This window comes from Microtus ochrogaster, linkage group LG1, assembly GCF_000317375.1.
Source record: "Microtus ochrogaster isolate Prairie Vole_2 linkage group LG1, MicOch1.0, whole genome shotgun sequence".
Lineage (NCBI taxonomy): Eukaryota > Metazoa > Chordata > Mammalia > Rodentia > Cricetidae > Microtus > Microtus ochrogaster.
The window spans coordinates 41143743-41163859 of NC_022027.1; the positions used below are offsets into that span (position 1 = coordinate 41143743).

The 20117-nt window shown below is 35.9% G+C and overlaps 1 protein-coding gene across 1 annotated transcript in view; it reads right to left on the reverse strand.

Moving 5' to 3' along the window:
• Window positions 1-13009: 13009 nt before the first annotated feature.
• The window catches only part of Sult1b1 (sulfotransferase family 1B member 1), a 13975-nt gene continuing 6867 nt past the window's right edge, over window positions 13010-20117 (reverse strand). Inside the window, exons 4-7 of the mRNA XM_005359443.1 lie at window positions 19617-19743; window positions 18935-19029; window positions 15560-15740; window positions 13010-13224 (exon numbers count right to left, since the gene is read on the reverse strand). Coding sequence (XP_005359500.1) covers window positions 13103-13224; window positions 15560-15740; window positions 18935-19029; window positions 19617-19743 — 525 coding nt within the window. The 3' untranslated portion in view covers window positions 13010-13102. The remainder of the gene's footprint in view (window positions 13225-15559; window positions 15741-18934; window positions 19030-19616; window positions 19744-20117) is intronic.

Below are 20117 nucleotides of genomic sequence, written 5' to 3' on the forward strand. Positions count from 1 at the left end.
TCCTTGGACTTCCCACAGGGCAGGGAACCCTGATTGCTCTTCGGGTTGATGAGGGAGGGGGACTTGATTGCGGGAGGGGGGGGGAAATGGGAGGCGGTGGCGGGGAAGAGACGGAAATCTTTAATAAATAAATAAATAAACAACCGAAATTTTTCTCAAGGATGAAAAAGAGTTGCTGAAACAGTGAAGACATTGTGAAATTTATGAGAAAATGAAGAATTTCAGAGAAATTTTCCAGAACCATTTGAAGACGTGGGAAAAAAAAACAAAACAAAATATTTTAATCCGGAGAGGAGTTTCTAAGAGATCTTTAATTAGTAATGACCATCGAATCACACTTAAGAGACTGAGAACTTAGTACAGGGTCTGTGAAGATGAATACCTCAACAGTCGGAAGAGTCCCAGAACAGTTGAGGGGACATGACCGGTAGTTAGTCCAGAGGCCAGTGCCACAGTGATCCCAATCTGACTCCTGGAATTCAGAGCGCCACTTGTCAGTATGTTCCATGATGAAAACTTAGATACACTGACTTTTATCATTGAAAGAAGAAGCAGCAACAGCAAGGAAAACCAACTCCACTCCAAGGACGTAAAACAAGCAGGTAACACGTGAGAAATTTACTTTCTGAAAAACCCTTTGAAAGAAATCTGTATTGCAATCTGAATGTGCCTCAAACAATTGGGATGGTCCTTCTTCTGTCAATCAAAGCAATCAGGACAATTCTTCAGTGGTCCAACCCTCCCTAATCAGGTGCTTCTGGTTTGGGGCAAGTTGCCATTAAAACTAACTATAATACGCCTCAAAGTTTCATTAGGAAGTGTTCATGGAAGAAAGACAGAATCTGAAGGCAGTGAGTATTATAAGCAGCACATTTGATTCAAAGGGTGAAGGGAAATGAGGCAGACATGGGGTGCTAACACCATAGATTTTCATTTGGCATTTTTACTACAGAAGAGAGCAAAACACTCACGAGCCATAGGAATAATGCTATAAAAAGAAGGGAGAGGAGGAAAAGGAAGAAAAGGAAAAGGAGGAGAAGAAAGGTAAAGTTTACAAAGACTAAATGTGTATGAGACTTACCACAGTTCTTGAGAGCTGGTGCAATATTGATTGATACAGGGAGAGTTAACCCACAAATAAAGGTGGCCATTCTGAGCTGTCTGACCAGAGGCGTGTGAGTTCATCAGTAAAATTTATGAAAATTCACTTCTGAATATGGCAGGGGACAGGTTATCTATTTGAGCAAGGCAGCTTAGCAGTGAACTATGACTCCACCTTTCTCAGTCAACTAATAAATTCCATTAGATCCTTAACCAGAGTAATGGGCTCACGAGTCTCTCTACCAGCCGTGATCAATTTTAGGTAATTTGTTGTAATTTACAATGACTATGCATATTGGAACAATTTGTCAGCATTTTTAGAAATCTGTGTTTCTTAGGGGACAAACTCCTTTTTAGTGTATTAGACATATACTTTATCTCTGAGGTTTATTATTCTGCTATTAGAATTGGCTACAAAGCATCAAGAAACTTGTTAATCTCAGTTAGACCTCGAGGATCTTCTTCTTAACTAACTCCAAAGTGCTAGAGAGGAATTTGTATTTTAGAATGCCAAAGTGAAAGTGATAATACCAAAGCATCTGCAAAATAATTAGAAGAGCCACCTTACTGCTGCGGTCCCCGGCAAGGATGGTGCAGATGGGTGTTTCTATCACTCATTAGAGACATTAGAGAAAAGGAGGAATTATTCTCTTTCATATAAGCACTATGTTGAAAACAACTAACTCCAAATTCTGTACATTTCCCAAGTATATAGTTAGCAGCCTGCTTCGTCATCCTTTTTCAAAGGGTCATTCTACCAACGGCCCATGAGTGTATCAGTAAAGCTTTAGTTTACGATTTGTCAAGCTTAGCTTTAGCATTTTCCAGAAAATAAATGATTTGCAAAAACCCGAAATTTAAGGCATTCAATGATTTCTCAAGATAAGTCATACTCAACTATGATAGTTAAGAGTTGTCTCCATTATTTCAGAAAATTCTGTCTGCAGCAGAGGGTTCCTTGAACTCAGAGGCATCCTCCCATTTTAATGCCAATGTCACTAGTAACTAGTTTTCTAGCAAGTTTCTTCATGTAAATGAATACAAACTAAATAATGCTATTTTATGAACAACAATTTATAGATAAATTAGATATTTCTCCATTATTCAGTACAACTGAGAGTTTTAAAATCATTAAGAAATTTATTTAAACATCATATGTACAATATATTTTCTAATTTTACCTGCCTCATAATTCTCACTAATTTCTAATCAAAAATGTTGCCTAAAACTAGTGAACTCCATAGAGTGCTGTACACTATATGCCCTAAGAACAGTGTTTCTTTGGAATGTGAACTCTGAGTTCCAGTCTGTGTGCCAAGGACACTAAGTGCTCCTCTTGGTGCCTGCACACTGTGTACCTTTTACTCAGGCTTATGTTAACACACAGAGGCTAAAATAAATTCACCTTCCCATCCCTAACAGCTTATCTGTCAGGAAGCAATATTTACAATTCAGTAGGGAAAATGAGGAATTAAAAATTGCTTTATAACATGATTTTTTTTATTTTTTACATTTTTCCAAAGTAAAATGGCCTGCGTTTGAACCTCTCCTAATATTCATAGGGTCAGAACAAAAGGGCAAATGGATACTTTAGCTCAGAGTCGGACCCATGGGCATTCAGCATTCAAAAATCTTCACTTACAAAGTGCTTGGACAGATCAGTTGCTATTAATTAGTGATCTTTTATTTCATTTCACTTCTTCATTTTTCATGAAAATAATTTCTTTTTTATTTTAAAACAATCTTTTCTCATTTTACATACCAATCCCAGTTCCCACTCCCCCCTCCCATTTTCCCATCTTCTCTAAAATCTGTCTATCTATCTATCTATCTATCTATCTATCTATCTATCTATCTATCTATCTATCTATCATCTATATAATCTATCTAGATCATAGATTTATCTTTGTCTCACCATAAAGCTGGCATTGCATAAGTCAACAACTCTTGAGGAGTGCTCTGGATTGTGTTCTATGCACCAGAGATCAAACCAGTAAAGAAACTCTCTCTCCCCCTCCCCAGATTGGGTCTGGTAGACATGCACAGGCAGTAGTGCATGGCAGATTCCCACCACCATACACAGAAATATTTCCAGGCTGTGCAAAGTGCTGCATGACAGATTTAGCTTTTACTCTGATAAAAAGGATTTTTGTGCTGCACGTTCCTTCTGAGTTGAGGTGGTCAGCATGGCTCCAAGCCAATTGGCCCAGAACTGGCGGTAAATGTACCTCCACCATTTTGAAAGTCCAAGAGAGGTGAAGCCAGAATCCAGGGCTGCTGTCATCATTACACTTACCATTTTAAAATGTTCCTCATCAGGAAAGTATTTCATATATACAATAGGTCAGATCAGACATGAAAGACTTCTAAACGAGGTACAGTGTGTTTAAGAATATATAAACACTTGGGAGAGAGAGGAAAAAGAGTATAGACAGCTATAAAATAGAATGTTTAAAGAGGAAGTAAAAGTAACTTAAAAAAGTACGGAAAGTCATAGATTAAAGAAATAAAGATAATAAAATAAATACTAAAAAGTAATAGAGTAAAAAATAAGCCATGTAAAGTTGGAAAATAAATAGATCCTTCTTGTGGTGATTAACAGATTGATAGAAATGGGATAATTTAAGATATAAGAGCTACCTAGGAATACGCTAGAGTCCTTAGCCACGCAGTTTTGCAATTAATATAGTTTCTGTGTGACTATTCATGTCTGAGCAGTTGGGAAACAAAAGAGCAGTCTCCTTTTACATACTCTAGCTGAGATCAGCATGAAAACTATGGATATAGCTGGGCGATGGTGGCGCATGCCTTTAATCCCAGCACTCGGGGGCAGAGGCAGGTGGATCTCTGTGAGTTCGAGACCAGCTTGGTCTACAGATCTAGTTCCAGGACAGGCTCCAAAGCCACAGAGAAACCCTGTCTCGAAAAACAAAAAACAAAAAACAAAAAAACAAAAAAAAGAAAACTATGGATATAATTTCAGAAATATTGATAAGGCTGGTTAACGCCATGGTCATTCAGCAAAACAACTGCTATTCCATGGTATCTGCGGTCATGAACTTTTGGCCATGTTTACAGCAGCAGGGTTTGCCTCTGGTAAAGCTGGCCTCTGTGGAAACACGATCCAAGAATAAAGTTGTGTGAGGAGAATTCTGAGTACTTGTGGGAACACTCAAAGAAAACAAGACAAAAGCTTATGGGTCTCAGTTTCTTCAAAACACAGAACTGTTCATGGAATGTGTGCTCCTTCTAGATGTAGCAGACAAGAGTGAATTTATTTCAAGTTACTCATGATTGCTTACTGTTGTTATTACATGCCTCTATGGAAAAACATTTTGGCCATGGGTGACTTGCTCTTGCCGTTGTATGCAGCTTAAACACATGATAATTTTAATTATGTGATTTTGCTTCACTCTCAGAGTATAAATTGTCTATTGCTCTCAATAAAGTTGGATATTGCATGAGAACATAGTCTGTCTCACTGTTGGCTTCATTTCCCCAGGTCCTACCATCTCTAAACTGGTGTCTGGCTTCAAGTTTATATAACGTGACTGACTACTCCTATAATGGGAAAAAATCAAGACACGTTCTAAATACCAAAAATACATTATGTGCTTATATAAGTATTTTAAATAAAAACTATTTAATTTTAGTCTTGATAATGTAAAGTTCTATTATATTTATTCAAAACTATCTAGAAATAAGTTTATACATATGCATGTTTATGTCCTTAACATGTAACATCATGATGAATTTGTTAAATCAATGAGATGATGTAATTGATAAATGTTTTTTGAGATAGATTATTAACCCTCCTTGTTACTGTCATCAATTCCTTGTATGAGAAATAAAGATAATTGTGTTACTGAAGAAGATAGAAGCAGATGTGGGGAATATAACTCAGTGGTTATTTCGGCCTGAGCATTTAAAACTACAGTGTAACTATAGAAGCCAGATGGTACAATCTCTGAGTAGGGTAATAAAAATAATCCTCTCATCCACAATTCGTTACAATACATGAAGGGACATTAGAGATAAAGAAAGTACCTTTATTTCTTTTTGAAACTTAATTGGAAGTCAGTCTTTTGGAGTTTTTAGACAAATGGATTTGTTTAGAGTGGCCTTGCAATTGGGTCGGCTTTCTTGCTGGTTTTATAACCTGGAGGAAGTACACAGATGCTTGCGGAGGGTCTCTATTACCGGAACACAATGGAACAGGAGAGAGCCTAGAAGGGCTGGGAGAAGAAATGGGCTGAATAGAACTCCCTTGGCTCCTTACCAAATTCACCAAGCAGATGTGATTCTACATCATCATCATAATCCAGAATATTTGTTCAGTTTTCTAACTCTTGCTAGTGGTAGGTAGATATATTCTTGGTGATATAATTGACTCAAGGATTATTTTTCCAGCTTAAGCCTAATATTTTTGTGATTAAAGTGGGTCCTAATCCTTCCTGCTCCTGCTCAATTTCAGAAAATCTAAAGTAGGTTATTGATCTGTCCTATATTTAAAAGTTTAACGTTAATAAGATGTGTCTTTATGCACACACACATGTATATGTGTGCTTATGTGTATGTGTGCATGTGTATGTGTGGTATAAGCATGCATAAAGATGTATGTGTACAGGTGTTTGTTGCTCTATGCATATGTGCATGTGAAATTTCAGATTTCTTCCTTAATTACTTTCTACTTGTTTTTTTTTTTTGAGACAAAGTCTCTTACTAAATCTGAAACTTGATGTTTCCACCAGAATGACTGTCCAGTAATGCCCATGTGTCTTGGCTTAGTCCTGGCACTGCAGGGTTAACAGATGTGCACCACTGTGCCCACCTTTTCTTTACATGGATTCTGGGGATTTGACCACTGGTCCTCATGTTTGTGCAACAGATGCTTTACCCACTGAGACAGTTATCTCCAAGACTTTCTCTTACCATATAAAGGTTATTTCTCTTACCATATAACGATAATGGACATGTAAGTCACAAAATAGGATATAATTTTGCTAAGGTTACTCTTGCTGTGATGAAATACCATGATCAAAAGCAACATATGGAGAAAAGGGGTTTATTTGGATTTATATATTTAGAATCACACAGTCCATTGAAAGAAACCAATGTTGGAACTCAATCCAGGCAGGGACTTGGAGACAGAAAATGATGCAGAGGCTATGGAAGCATGTTGCTTACTGGCTTGTTCCTTATGGCTTGCTCAATACTATTCTATGATCTTTCAACAATACAGGTATCATTTCTCAGTTTTCATGCAATTAAGGAAACTATGTATCAGAGATAGTGATCTATAAAAAATCAGATAACTGGTACATAGGGGAGATAGGTTCAAACCCTGCTGTGTGTGATATGAATGTGTGGGCTTTTACTCCATGCCATATTACCTCTCTCTATCATTTTCCCACTGATAATTGTGCTGCATCCCTGACTCTTAGCCCTGAATGTAAGGTCAATTTGCCTTTGACTCAGAGCCATGTTGGAGGAATAGGACATCTAAGAGGTTCTGGTGACCTGCCAGGGCACTGCAAGGATCTCTGTTATCAGTAGGAGTATCCTTGGCTGTGGTCAGAAGAAGGACATTGACTTCTCTTCAGAGATTGAGAAAAATTTGCTAATCCAGAGCCATACAAGGCACATGTGTCAGAGGAAGACAGGAGGATCAAAGTAATAATTAACACATTACTAGGCAGGTTAAAAATGAACTTGGGATAACTTAGTGCCCTGAAAAAAATTGTTGCTAATTTAGCCAAGATTTCCCTAATAATTATATAAAAACATCTAGGAGCCCCTGAAGGAAATTACAATTTGTTTCCTGGAGCTGCATACCTGTGTAGTTATAAATAGTATGCATTATGTGACATGGCTTTCTCTCTGTTTCAGGTCTCGTACTTGACTAGAGGATCAATACTCTAGACGTAAAAGAAAGTAAAAACAAACTGAGATCCAGGCAATGGCTGTGATAAAGCAATGGTGGATGGTTGCCCAGAGGTCTGAGAACTGAACGAGACACCTAGGAACTGAGGGATAGAGACATGGTCTCTGATCCTTTCTATAACCAAGTAAAATTGAATCTATTTTAAGTGTACAAGCAACAATTTGCTAATGTGCACATTTTGAGTGCTCACATGTGTACTCCTGAGGATCCAACTCAACATGACAGAAAAAGCACAGCTCACACTCTAACACAAGATGGCACTAGTGTTAAAGGCACCATCTCTACAGTATGTTTTGTGGAGTTTGATTGATTCTTTTCTGTCACTTCCTATACTATAATAAAATATTGAAGAACTTATATTCTCTCCCTTTCAAAGAGAGATAATGTAGAAACAAATAAAATACAATTTCCATTTAGTGATACTGAAGAACAGTTTTTGAAGGTTTTTCAGATGCAGATAAATATTTTTTTCAAGTGAATTGTATTTGATATAAGTAATATGTAGGGGGAAATGGGAAAATGAGGAAAGAATTTTAATTGAGAAAAGAGAGGGGAGTCAATACAGAAGTAGATGAAGGAGGAAAGAAAGAAGGAATAAATAACACTAAGGTTGTTTTAAAATCAATGAAGAAAACATTATTTTTATTTATTTAAATTATATTTAATACACACATGTAAGTGTTTATATATCACTATAGCACTTTATGGCACATTGGGGTTACAGAGCTTTTGAGCTACCATGTGAATTCTGAGAATTTAATACCGGTCTTCTGGAATAGCTACCAATGTGCTTAACTGCTGAGCCTCCTCTTTAATGAACTTCTCAAAGTTAACTAACCTACACTGGTAGAATCCAGAATCATGGATTTCACTCCCGGGACTGTTGACCAATAGAACAGGAAGGTAAACTGCAGTTCTGGGAGCATTCCACGTATTCTCTTGAGACTTGAGTGTGATTTCCTAACAGTATTTATTTGAGGAGATTTACCTCTTTTTTATATATTGGTTTTTTTTGTGATTTTTTAAATTGACTTTTACTGAGCTCTACATTTTTCTCTGCTCTCCTCTATGCCTCTCCCCTCCCCTCTTCAACCCTTTCCCAAGGTCCCAATGCCCAGATTTACCTCTTTTTGTGTATGTGTGTTGTACATTCAAGCATGCGAATGAAGGCACTGAGAAAGAACTTCAGGGCCTCTTAAATTATATGAACAGAGCATCAGGATGCCTTGAATATGCTTTCTTTGTTTACTGATTTAACTACTTGTACTTTCCTGTTTGCATTTCCTATATAATTTTATGGCAGAAAACCCATTACACTTCAAGTCCTACAGTCCAAAATAAGATTGGAAAATAACAATTCAAGACACGCATCGTGGAGGTATAGTTTCCGTGTACACTAATCTCAACAGAAACTTAGTTTTTGTACAGTGAAAGGATTAATTTCTAGGAAAATAATAAAATATATCTTCAAAGAAACCTAATCGATAGAAATTATATAAGCTAATGAATGGGTCACACAGTGAGAAGGATGTACTGGGAAACTTGTCCATTTGTTTGATTTTGAAACTCTGCACATTTGGCAAAAAAAAAAAAACAGTGTTGAGCTTTGGTTTGCAAGCTCCTTTATTTTTTTAACTAATACTAAATAATTGGTTTCACGTTTTTCCTGCTCTCCTATTTTACTTCTTGTGTTTGGAAATATGAATAGGATCAACAAAACATTCTGTCTTGGCAGCTGTTTTCATCCATTTTACAGTCGTTGGGAAAACAGAAGTAGCTTGCATTTGCCTCGTGGCAATAAAATTACATAATAAATACTGCCAAGGAGCCACTTGAAGTAGTTATATAAAACACATAGTGTGTGGCACCAGTCTAGTGTTTCTTAATCAGGACCTCTAGAGAGAAGCATGTGAATTTCACTTGCTTTGCAAAGCTTGTGAAGTACGCAGCAGTCCTGATCTGAAGAAATGGATATAGGAATGTGAAGCATAAGAAAATATTTCATCTCTATGCTCTTTTCTGTTTGCTTCACTCTAACTTGTGAGAAAAGATTCTCTATAAAATTTATGACAGCTTGTTCTTTTCTGCATGAATAGAGAACAGGGCAGAGGACAGTCAGTGACTAATAAATAAGCTTTGTTGCAAAATTGCCTTATTAATCTTTTGTGGGGATAGCGTGAATTTCACAGAGACATTCCTTCTTAATAAGTAAGCTTTCAGGTCAAAGTAGAAACTTGAAGTAGCCTACGCGAGTTTGAACAATGCTATTGTGACTGTTATATCGAACTCTAAACAAGCGCTGACTATTGATAAAGAAATGACATTCATAAATGTAATTATAGGTTCTCAGGAAAGTTCCCTAAAGCAACAGAGATTTCATGCTGACTCTAGCTTGGAACATTTATTGTGATCTCATTTATTGAATTCATATATAATTTTATGTGCCCTAATGAAACAGTTAAGAGTGGTTATTTACTATAAAATGAATGTGATAATTTTTTTTTCCATGATAGCCAGGGATGATTAATGATATGAGCAAAATGGCAATAAGATTTGAGAATTACATATCATTCTGGGGCTGGAAGATATCTCAGTAATTAAGAGAGAGTTAGCTGTTCTTCCAGAGGTCATGACTATTAACCCCGTCACTCCTGTACGGTGACTCACAACTGCCGGTAATTATAGCTCCGGGGCATTTAACACTCCCTTCTGTTCTCTGTGGGCACCTGTACACACATGGCAGGCATAAGAAAATATAAAAAATAACTAATAAAACAAGAATTTGCTACAATTCTACATAATAAATTGCTTAATTTTGCATTATAATGTACAATATATTTTATTTTATTATCCCACTTCATAGTAATTATGCAAATTAGTTCATTTTGTAAATCAACAAGAAAAGGTTGTGGTAAGCAAGAACATTATTATTTCCTGTAAATAAGGTGGTTTCAAAATGAGAAACCTAGCTCTTACCTTAAAAGGAACAAGAGTTTGAACAACCTATTGTTCCTACAGACAAACATGAATAACTGTAGACCAAGAACACAGATCTAGGTTAACCTAAATATGTTGATATTTTTTTTGACATAGTAGTCAGCCTTCGAAACCTTCAAAGGATGTTTTAATCCTGTTTTTAAACTAAAGCCTTATAACTTTATCAGGCAGAACGAGGTTAGGGATATGGACAGAGACAAGCCAGAAACAAATCACCTCAAAACAGGGCAAGGAGAAAGTGGCAGTGGCCACAACAGGACAAGGACAAAGGGGCTGTGGCCACAACAGGGCAAGGACAAAGGGGCTGTGGCCACAACCTTTGAAAGGCCATTCAACCAGGACTTGTCTAGTAATGAAGGGATGTGAAGGGAGGCAGTAAGTCATGCTGCTTTGAACTTTTAAAAATAAAAGCTCATGAAGTGTTCAATAAAATTTTCCACTGATATCTGCTATCACTTTTCTTGCATTATAAGGCTTCAGCTTAAAAACTATAAAATTCTTATTTCTGCCTGGGAATTAATGAATAAGAAAAAATAAAATATTATAAGTTAACTTAGTGGCAGTGTTTCAGATGGCGTTAAAAAGGTACAAAGATTATTGAACAGTAAAGAAATATGTACATTTTATTTTTCAGTTTATAGTCCATGCACATAAAATACCAAAGTTCAAGTTTACAAAGTTATTGTTTTTGAATGGAGTTAAAAATAATTCCTAAAGAGAAAACTTGAATGTATCTCACTGTACTAGTGAACGTAGCTACTTGAGACAATCCATGAAAACAAAATGTGAGTAGATCGTAGATGCTTATTGCTTATCTGATAACTGGCTGCTTTGTCAGAATCTGCATTGGATTAATCTATGAGTAATGATATTAAGGCAAGTAATTATGTGCCTCACTTAGCTTTTTTCTTGAGAAAAATATTTTAGAACAGTGTTTTTCAGCCTTCCTAATGCTGCAACCCTCATGATGTGGTGACACCAGCCATAAAATTATTTTCATTGCTACTTCATAACTATAAGTTTGCTACTGTTATGAACTGCCTGTTATGACTCACAATGTAAATATCTAGTACGCAGATAATCTTAGTTGACCCCAGTGAAAGACTCCTTCGACTTCCAAAGTATCACAACCCACATGCTCAGAACCACCATTCTAAAAATATAAATATCTAAAGCCGGGCGGTGGTGGCGCACGCCTTTAATCCCAGCACTTGGGAGGCAGAGGCAGGCGGATGTCTGTGAGTTCAATACCAGCCTGGTCTACAAGAGCTAGTTCCAGGACAGGCTCCAAAACCACAGAGAAACCCTGTCTCGAAAAAGCAAAAAAAAAAAATAGAAATGTAAATATCTAATAGGCAGATGATCTTGGGTGACCCCAGTAAAAGGATCATTCAACTTCCAAAGGGTCACAACCTACAGGCTCAAAACCACCATTCTAGAAAGTAAAATTAATTTTCAATATTTCAAAATATCCTAATTAGTATCTACAAACTATTTCTAAGCATTAGAACACATGTTTCATCACTAGGAAAAATAACTATTGAGCATGATATGAAGGAATTGTCTCAATAATCAGAGACGTGCCTCTTTTAGGGCTGTGTTTGCAAATGTCACTGGCCTACTTCTTCCCTGGAGTTGAAGCAGAGAACTGTTATAACTAAAATTCACTTGTAAAATACAAGTACTTCAATCACTTCCCATCTCAGCTATGGCTGAGGGTGTGTCTACAATGTTAATGAACCCATCTCAAGTATGGTTGAGGGTGTGTCTACAATGAAAGTGAACCCTCCAACCCATGAACAGATAAAGGAGAAATCCAGAGCATATCAACCAGCTTTAGTTTGGAGACAATGTGGATGCAATTTAACATAGGTTGATATGACCTACAGAAAGAAAATCTTTTTATACAAGGAGTTACATACAACCTTGTTCAAGATAAATATGGAGTTGAGAAACAGATTGTACAAGGTGGCTTCTATCCATGAGGTTGCTCTATATATCCCCCACCTCTCTGTCAACAGGGCAAATGACCTTCAGTCTAGAAACTCTCCCTTTGGTATTAAAGTTTAGAAGATTCAGCTCCAGTGATAATTTCATTTTGTGAAATGAAAGTACTGATGTTGGACCCAAATACATTTGTGGTGATCAGCATAGTGATGGATGGTTCTGGGAAATTCAAAAGGGTCAGTTGAGACGACCCTCTACAAAGGGGGAAAATCAATTACTGTACCTAAACTGTACCTAAACATAATGATGTAAGTTTTTCATTTTTTTAGTCTTTTTTTCTTAAGATTTATTTACTTTGTATACAGTGCTCTACCCACATGTGTGCCTGTACCAGAAGAGAGCACCAGATCTCATTACAGATGGTTGTGAGCCACCATGTTTTTGCTGGGAATTGAACTCAGGACCTTTGGAAGAGCAATCCATATTCTTAACCTCTGAGCCACCTCTCCAGCCTTTGGACACTTAGAACTTTGATAAAGTACAGAAAACCATTTTCAAAATCTAAGTTATTTTATCTGGGACATGATCTGTGCTATCCAAATAGGCCTATGGCAGAAAGATGAGTAATGAGTCAATAGCATGAGAAGCCATTATAGCCATTGACCACAGTGTTCTGGATCAGATATTCAGGATCTAGAAGGCAGGGAAAGTGTAGAAAAATGCAGTTCATGTGCAACCATGCAAGTTGTGTCTATAGCAAGGGTGGTATAATCCTAAATACTATGACAAGGAGGATCACGTGGAAAACTGCAGTCGCCTGTGCAATATTATCAGGAACATGAATGCAAGTTTCATGCCCTGAAACAAGTCCATGTTGTTTTTCAAAAATGCTGTTCCTCCAATTCAGTAGTCACTTAGGAATTTGTAGCAACAACCTTTGAAAAATAACATAACAAAGACCCTTAGCTCTAGATAATATAAAATATTACTTGCTGAGGCATTAGTAGGACATATTTAATCAGTGTTTTAAAAGCACATTTATTTCCCTTCACAAATCCATTTGACTTCCCGGCCAAGTTACTATTTTAAGAAATCATATATTCAAGTTTCAGCTTAATTACTTTGGATCTCTGTGCAGAACTTAAGTGTTGTTCCAGACATTTCCTTCTCATAGACGGCATCAAATATCTCATTTTGGGCCACTGTGAAGTAATTTTTCCAGTCACCAATAGTACCTAAAATAACAAGAATGCATGAAAGAATAAAATATAAATTACAAAAGGAAATCTAATATTCATCAAGGGAAAGACTGAGTACTTAAGAAATGAATTTGAAATACACTGCATTTGGCTTCAAAAATAATTTCTATTATAAAAAATGATGAAAATGTTATCAATTTTATTCTAATTTGTAACAATGGTAAATGGTGTATATGCATATATTTGTCTTGAAATTAATTTTGTCTGGTAGATCTTTAAAGTTAATCTCATATTAAATAAATACTGATTATTTCAAAATGCTATTTAAAATTTAATTATTATCATGGGTAAAACAAGCTTATAAATAAGCATGGAGTTCATATTTCAAGAGTTATTTGAGACAGATAATTTTCTTATCTAAATTCTCAGAGAATATACTGCTTCATAAGGAAGATCTTGTACTTTTCCTAACTGTCCTGCACAATCTTCAGCAGTAAGACAACACTTTATTTTCTCATTCATAATGTCTGCACAAAGAACTGTCCATCATCCAAAAGAGCTCTCAAATGGGAAACAGAGGAGTTTCTCTTCCTGGAATTTACAAAGGAGAATCCTGTGATCATTAGAAGACACTTTTGCCCTAATTCACAAAATGTATACTTTATTTATATTTTAGGTGAGAATAACATTAAAGCCAAACCTATAAAGCTCCAGAGCTGTCTGGAAACAAACATAAGACTTTGTTTGAACGAACAATTGCCTCATGTAGGTATTCATGAGGAGCCTGTACTATATATGAATTACTGGATAAACATGTAAATCTATCTTTTGAATGAGTGAATGAATGAACAAATAAATCACAGTCACTACCAATATTTATATAATGTGTGTATACATATATATATGTATATATATATATATGTATATATATATATATATATGTGCTTAATTTATGGTTAGAAAATTTTCTAAATCGTTAGATATCATTTCATGTAGTATTTCCCCAAATTTTATATATGTGTTACTGTTTTATGTATTTTGTCAATGATATGAGTAGAACTTTTGCTAGCTAGTTGATGTATTTGATGTCACAAATTTAAACAGAACTCGGTCTAACCACAGGACATGTTTTTTTCTTCCTCTACAGCAGATGTAAAGACTTCACAATCTTGTTAACATGTAGTAGTCTTTCATGATGATGCTGCACAAAACATCAAATCCAGACATGACTCTCATTTTCTTTACTCGTCAATCTTTAAGCTGTCATGAAAGATCTCATCCATTTTCATATGGCATGAGCTAAACACTTTGGGGAATTACCTTCTGTGACATAGCTGAATTTGACTGCTTCAATAAAAGGAATTGCTTTTCAAGTTCTATCAGGTAAACTTTGTATAAATATAATTGTGTATGCATATACATTAGTCATTTTGCTCCAATTAATAATAATAATAATAACACTGTTTTTTTATTCTGTTATAATAGACATTGTCTTTGGAGCCAAATGTAGTGTTTTTCAGATAAATTTAACACTAAAACAACTTGTTATTTTGACAAGATTAGAACTTTTATTAAAATGTCATAATATAATAATTTTCAAAATTTTTTTAATTGTATTTCAATGTCCAAACACAATCCGGGAGTTATTCTTATATACTAGCATTAAAGAAAGTCCCTTTCCTCTGTATTTATTTCAATAAACATTAATCAAAATAGTAGTTGGCATTAGTAAAAAGTTAAACAACTAAACTATTAAATTAATTTATTATGTGTTAATTTATTATTATTGAAATGGACTATGTATAAGAAACCATAATACACATGACTTGCTTCATAGCAAACCAAGAATTTCAATAGTAAATTCCATATTCTTCTAAGTTAAATTTGTATTCTCCTTCTTGTAACTCAGATAGTATCTGTAAAGAGGGAAAATTTCCCATAAGGAAAAGAAACTTCTTTTTGATGAATTGTCTACATAAAAATTGACAATTTTTTAAGTTATATGGGGCTTTAAGGAAGTTGCATCTTACTAGATAAGCGACCAATGAGGAAAGAAGAGTGTCTATGCCAATTTATAGAATTCAGTAGAATGATAAACATGATAGTTCACGATATTGCATGATAATTGTGAAAATCAATTTTATTTAGAATAGTAAATAAGAAGAAAGTATTAAACCTTTATTAATTGTGTACATTATTTTTCTTTGCAAGGATGATCCTAATAAAGTGACTTTTGACTATATATGTTTTTGGTTTTATTGATTTCCTATGAAGAACTGAAACTTAAAGAAGTTACATAAAGCAGTAGAAATCACAGAACTGATTCTTCACAAGAAAGTAAAGGTGGGAATTACATTCAACAAAATTTTACCTTTTCGCATGAAAGGGGACTTGCTGTGATCCATCATTGATGAGGGCAGATGGGTATAATTGACCATGGGGTTGTCCTTCATCATCTCAAAAGAGGTGTGATGGATAATCTTTTCCAAGGTCTTCTCATCCAAGGTCTTGCCTAGAAAGCTGGCAACCTTTTTGATTTCTTCCTTTGGGTTCTTCAGGAGTGAGATGGTAAATGCAAGGAAATAACAAACATGTAAACCACTCATATAATTTACAAAGTGATGCAGCTTTTTTTTTTCGAGACAGGGTTTCTCTGTAGCTTTGGAGCCTGTCCTGGAACTAGCTCTGTAGACCAGGCTGGTCTCGAACTCACAGAGATCCGCCTGCCTCTGCCTCCCGAGTGCTGGGATTAAAGGCGTGTGCCACCACCGCCCGGCAGTGATGCAGCTTTTATAATTACATTATTATTCTTGAGTTTGCATATGTGTATGCAGAAGTTTGAGAATGAAACATTACAAATTCAAGGTCTAGGAACCAGACCCTTTGCATGTGGGTAAAAGTTTTCTTGCCTGGTCTGTTTATGGGACCTCTGGCAGATGAACCAGGATCTGTTCCTACTGCATGACTGGCTTTAAGCCCATTTCACTTGATGGGATGTTTTGGTCAGTCTTGATGTGGGAAAGGGGGTGTGGTTGGTCCTGCCAGCATTGAATGTGCCAGGCTTTATTGACTCCCCATGGGAGGCCTTACCCTTTCTGAGGAGTGGATAGGGATGGGTTGAGGAAGAAAGGGAGAAAGGGAAAACTGTGATGATATGTAAAATGAATTTTAAAAAGCACGTAAGGTGTTAATATAAAGAAAATAAAAAAAACCCACAAATTCACAGTCTGCTGTGCTACACAGAAAGACACTAATTCGACACACTAAAGAAAGAACGAGCACACACTGCTCTTTCAGGGGACTCCTTTGGTTTCCAGTCCCCACATAGAATAGCACACCACAGCCTTTAACTACAGCTTCCAGGGACTAGGCCCCACTGGGCTCTGAGAGCATGTGCACTCACATACATACAGACAGACGGACAGACGGACAGACGGACAGACAGACAGACAGACACAATAATAAAAATTAACCAAAATCAATCACCTCATTTCAGTTTATTAACATAGCATGAGCTTAATATGTATAGCTTTCAATCAGGCAATTAAATTTTCATTGATATTTCAAAAAGATTTTGAAAAATTAGATTGAAACTAAAATTGAAAGATATGATTAGAATTTATTAAAATGTAACATCTAATGTGGTGATGAGATGTTGGTATCAACACCCAGTAAAAGCAAATAGCTTAAATTCTTAATACAGGACTTTGAAATGTTTCAAAATACTTCCTGGTAAGAGTACATATATAACAGATTTCAGGAGTATTAAAAAGTGTTGGAATTTTCCTCAAGTGCTCCTTGGGCTGACCCATGAATCAACCAAAATTTGTCTTTTTGAATAAATCACATCAGTAGAAAGAGGACAGCAGCTCTTCCTAAAGATAGTAGAGGTTATCCCTCCAATTTGGGTGATTCAGATCTCTTCTATGCTGTAAACTAACTACAACCTGGAAATAGTGGAAAATTTCAGACGATTGGAGTCAAGATATAAAAATGCTCAGGAGTTTCCCAAGAGCACATTCAGAGCGTGTCACCATTCACTGGACATACTGTGACTGATATTTTGGTTATTATTCTTGCTCTGTCTACAAGCCATCACGTTATGAAAGGTTCCATCTATGTGTAACTCTTAAGCACTGTATTTGGTACTATAAGTATAGTTTCAAAATTGATAGTTATTTTTTTAGTTTCCATCACAGATTTGAAAATTGAAAGGTGTTCTAAATTGTGTATATGGAGCTTTACAAACAAAGAAACATTTCTGTACATTTTTCAATGGTTTGGGAGGGTCAGCAGGACTATCCAAGTTTTGTAGAATAGCGGCAAAGTACATTGCAATAATATTGAACAAACCTATTTCATAGAGACTGTGCGAATTGCAAGTTTATACTCTAAAATAAATTCACTGTGTGTTATGCCTAGAGTCTGGACTTAAAAAAAAAACCCAAGAGACCAGATCCGATACAAAAGCAAAGAGTCTTTGTAATTACAAGGTAACTCAGGTCCTCCATTCATTCAACACAGTGGGTTGAGTAGGAAAGACTCTGAGTCACAGCGGGGTGGGTCATTTATTGGGGGTAGACCAAGGGCAGTAGTACATCTGGGATTCTGCTACTTGCATAGTAACAGTCTCAAGATTGGTGTACCCCGGACTGGAGGAAGCTGTCCTGAGCTGAATGGTCAGCTGCAACTGTGGAAAGGTTGCAATACTTGGAGGCCGTGGGGAAAGTGGGGCTGTTGCTATGATTACTGCATTCCACCTCATCAGTGAAGCAGATCCAGAACCTGCCAGTTAACTTCTGATGTGTTAAAGATACCTTTCAGCAGTTGCAACTGACCAATCTGTTCAGGAAGGGTTTCCCAAGCCTGGAGGTGCATCAATTCTGAGACTGTTATTATGAAACTTCCAAACCCCCAAATGCGGCCCCTTGCTCCACCCCTAATAAATGAGGGGCCCCAATATGTCTCATGGTATCACCCTCTGTGTTGGATGGATAGAGGAACTGAATTAACTCGTAATTAAAAAGGCTCTTTGCTTTTACACTGGATCTGATTTCTTGGTGGTTTTTGCAGGTCCAGACTATGGGCACAACATTGAAAAAGTAAAGAAAGAGAAACATTTGAAAGATAAAACAAACAAAGCATGGACACAATCCAAAGTCCAGAGTATGCAAAGGGTAGACTGTAATTATACTAAACATAGAACCTAACTGGAGGCTTGGAAAACTAAAAGGAAAAATAAAGTTGATATAGTAAAAACAAAATACAAGTTGTCAAGGATGAGAGTTTGGGGAACTAAACATTTTTTTTTCTTTTGAACATGTTAAATTAATTCCAATGTTGGTCTGAAATTCCTTTTAGAAAATGATGAATATATGGGAAATACTTACAGATAAATATTCAGGAAATGAAGAACAAAGAAGTGAAGATCAAATTATAGCGATCAATTGAACAGGAAAAAGAATGGATGTCTAAACAGATACAAAGTGCAAAGTCTTGGGCATGATGTCCTGGTAAGTCCAGGGGAGAATTTTAGGGAAAAGGATGGTTGAAATCACATGTTAACTAAATGTAGATCAATGATTTTACAAAGTGGTAACTGCTCTGATAGACATACAGAGGTATGGGTAATAGGGAAAAAAAGCCATTTTAATTTGGATTCTAATGTTAGCTAGAAAAATAGATATTCATGGTTTCTCCATGATACAGTGTGCACATTATTCAGAATAAACATCTACTATGTTACCTGTTTTAAATCTTCATAGTACAAGAAAAGTAGTGGATGATCTTTCTTCTTTTCCCACCAAGTCTTAACGTGATTGAACCATGAACCATAAGGCACTAAAATAGGAAAAAATGGTACCTCTATAAGTATTTACCAGATTAAAAAATTTTAATAAGCCATTTGCAAAGACATTTTATAAAATTTGATAATCAAAGAGACTGACAATATAGGATCAATTTTCAAAAAGTTAAAATTAGCCATATATATATATATATATCAACTTTTAAAACATAAATTGCAAAGGCAGCATTTCAAGTAAGAATAGATTGGCTACCACTGAGTTAGGTTGAACCCTACTGAAGATTTACATAACACCAAGTATCAAGTGTGAATATAAATATCACAGATACAGCATGTATAACACATCTCTCTAATGATAAATAAATACTGAGAGTGGACTTTTAACACTGGGAAGAGATCACAAAATGTCTTCATATGGCATTGATTATTATCACACTTTCAAGTTAAATTTTATAGTAAACACTTAAATGTAGAAACTTTCCTAAACTGGAATTTAATATGTTAGTATTAAGCTTGAATGTTCTGACTCTTAACAACATGAAGGAAGATAGGTTATTTGAAATAGAAATATTTGAAATATAAACTAGTCGACATTTTAAAGCCAAGTTTTTGGCCTACTCACCATTTCCATCTAGGAATTTCAGCACATATTCTTCCCAGGCGCAAGGAACAGGGTGTAGATTATTCATTAAGTCAAAATGATAATACGAGACAGTAACATCCTTGGCATTTCGGGCCATATAAATCATCTACATGAGAGAGGAAAAAGGAAAGCAAGGGATGGGGTATTATTAATAAATAAATATATTTATAAATAAATAAAATTGCAGAGCAGTTCTTCTCCTGGAGGTTATGGATCGTAATGCTAACCTATCAGGACTTCTAACTGTTCTCATGAACTTATTAAGGTTTTGGTTAGCTTACAAAGAAAATACCTTCGTATATAAAGATAACTGCACTTCATTTTTATATACCACACCCAAATTCTTTACATAAAGTCAAAGAAGGAAGTCAGGACCACGAGGGGTCTCCCCTGATCTATTGGGAGCTCACCAAGGCCAGCTGGACTGTGACTGAAAAAGCATGGGATAAAACCGGACTCTCTGAACATGGCGAACAATGA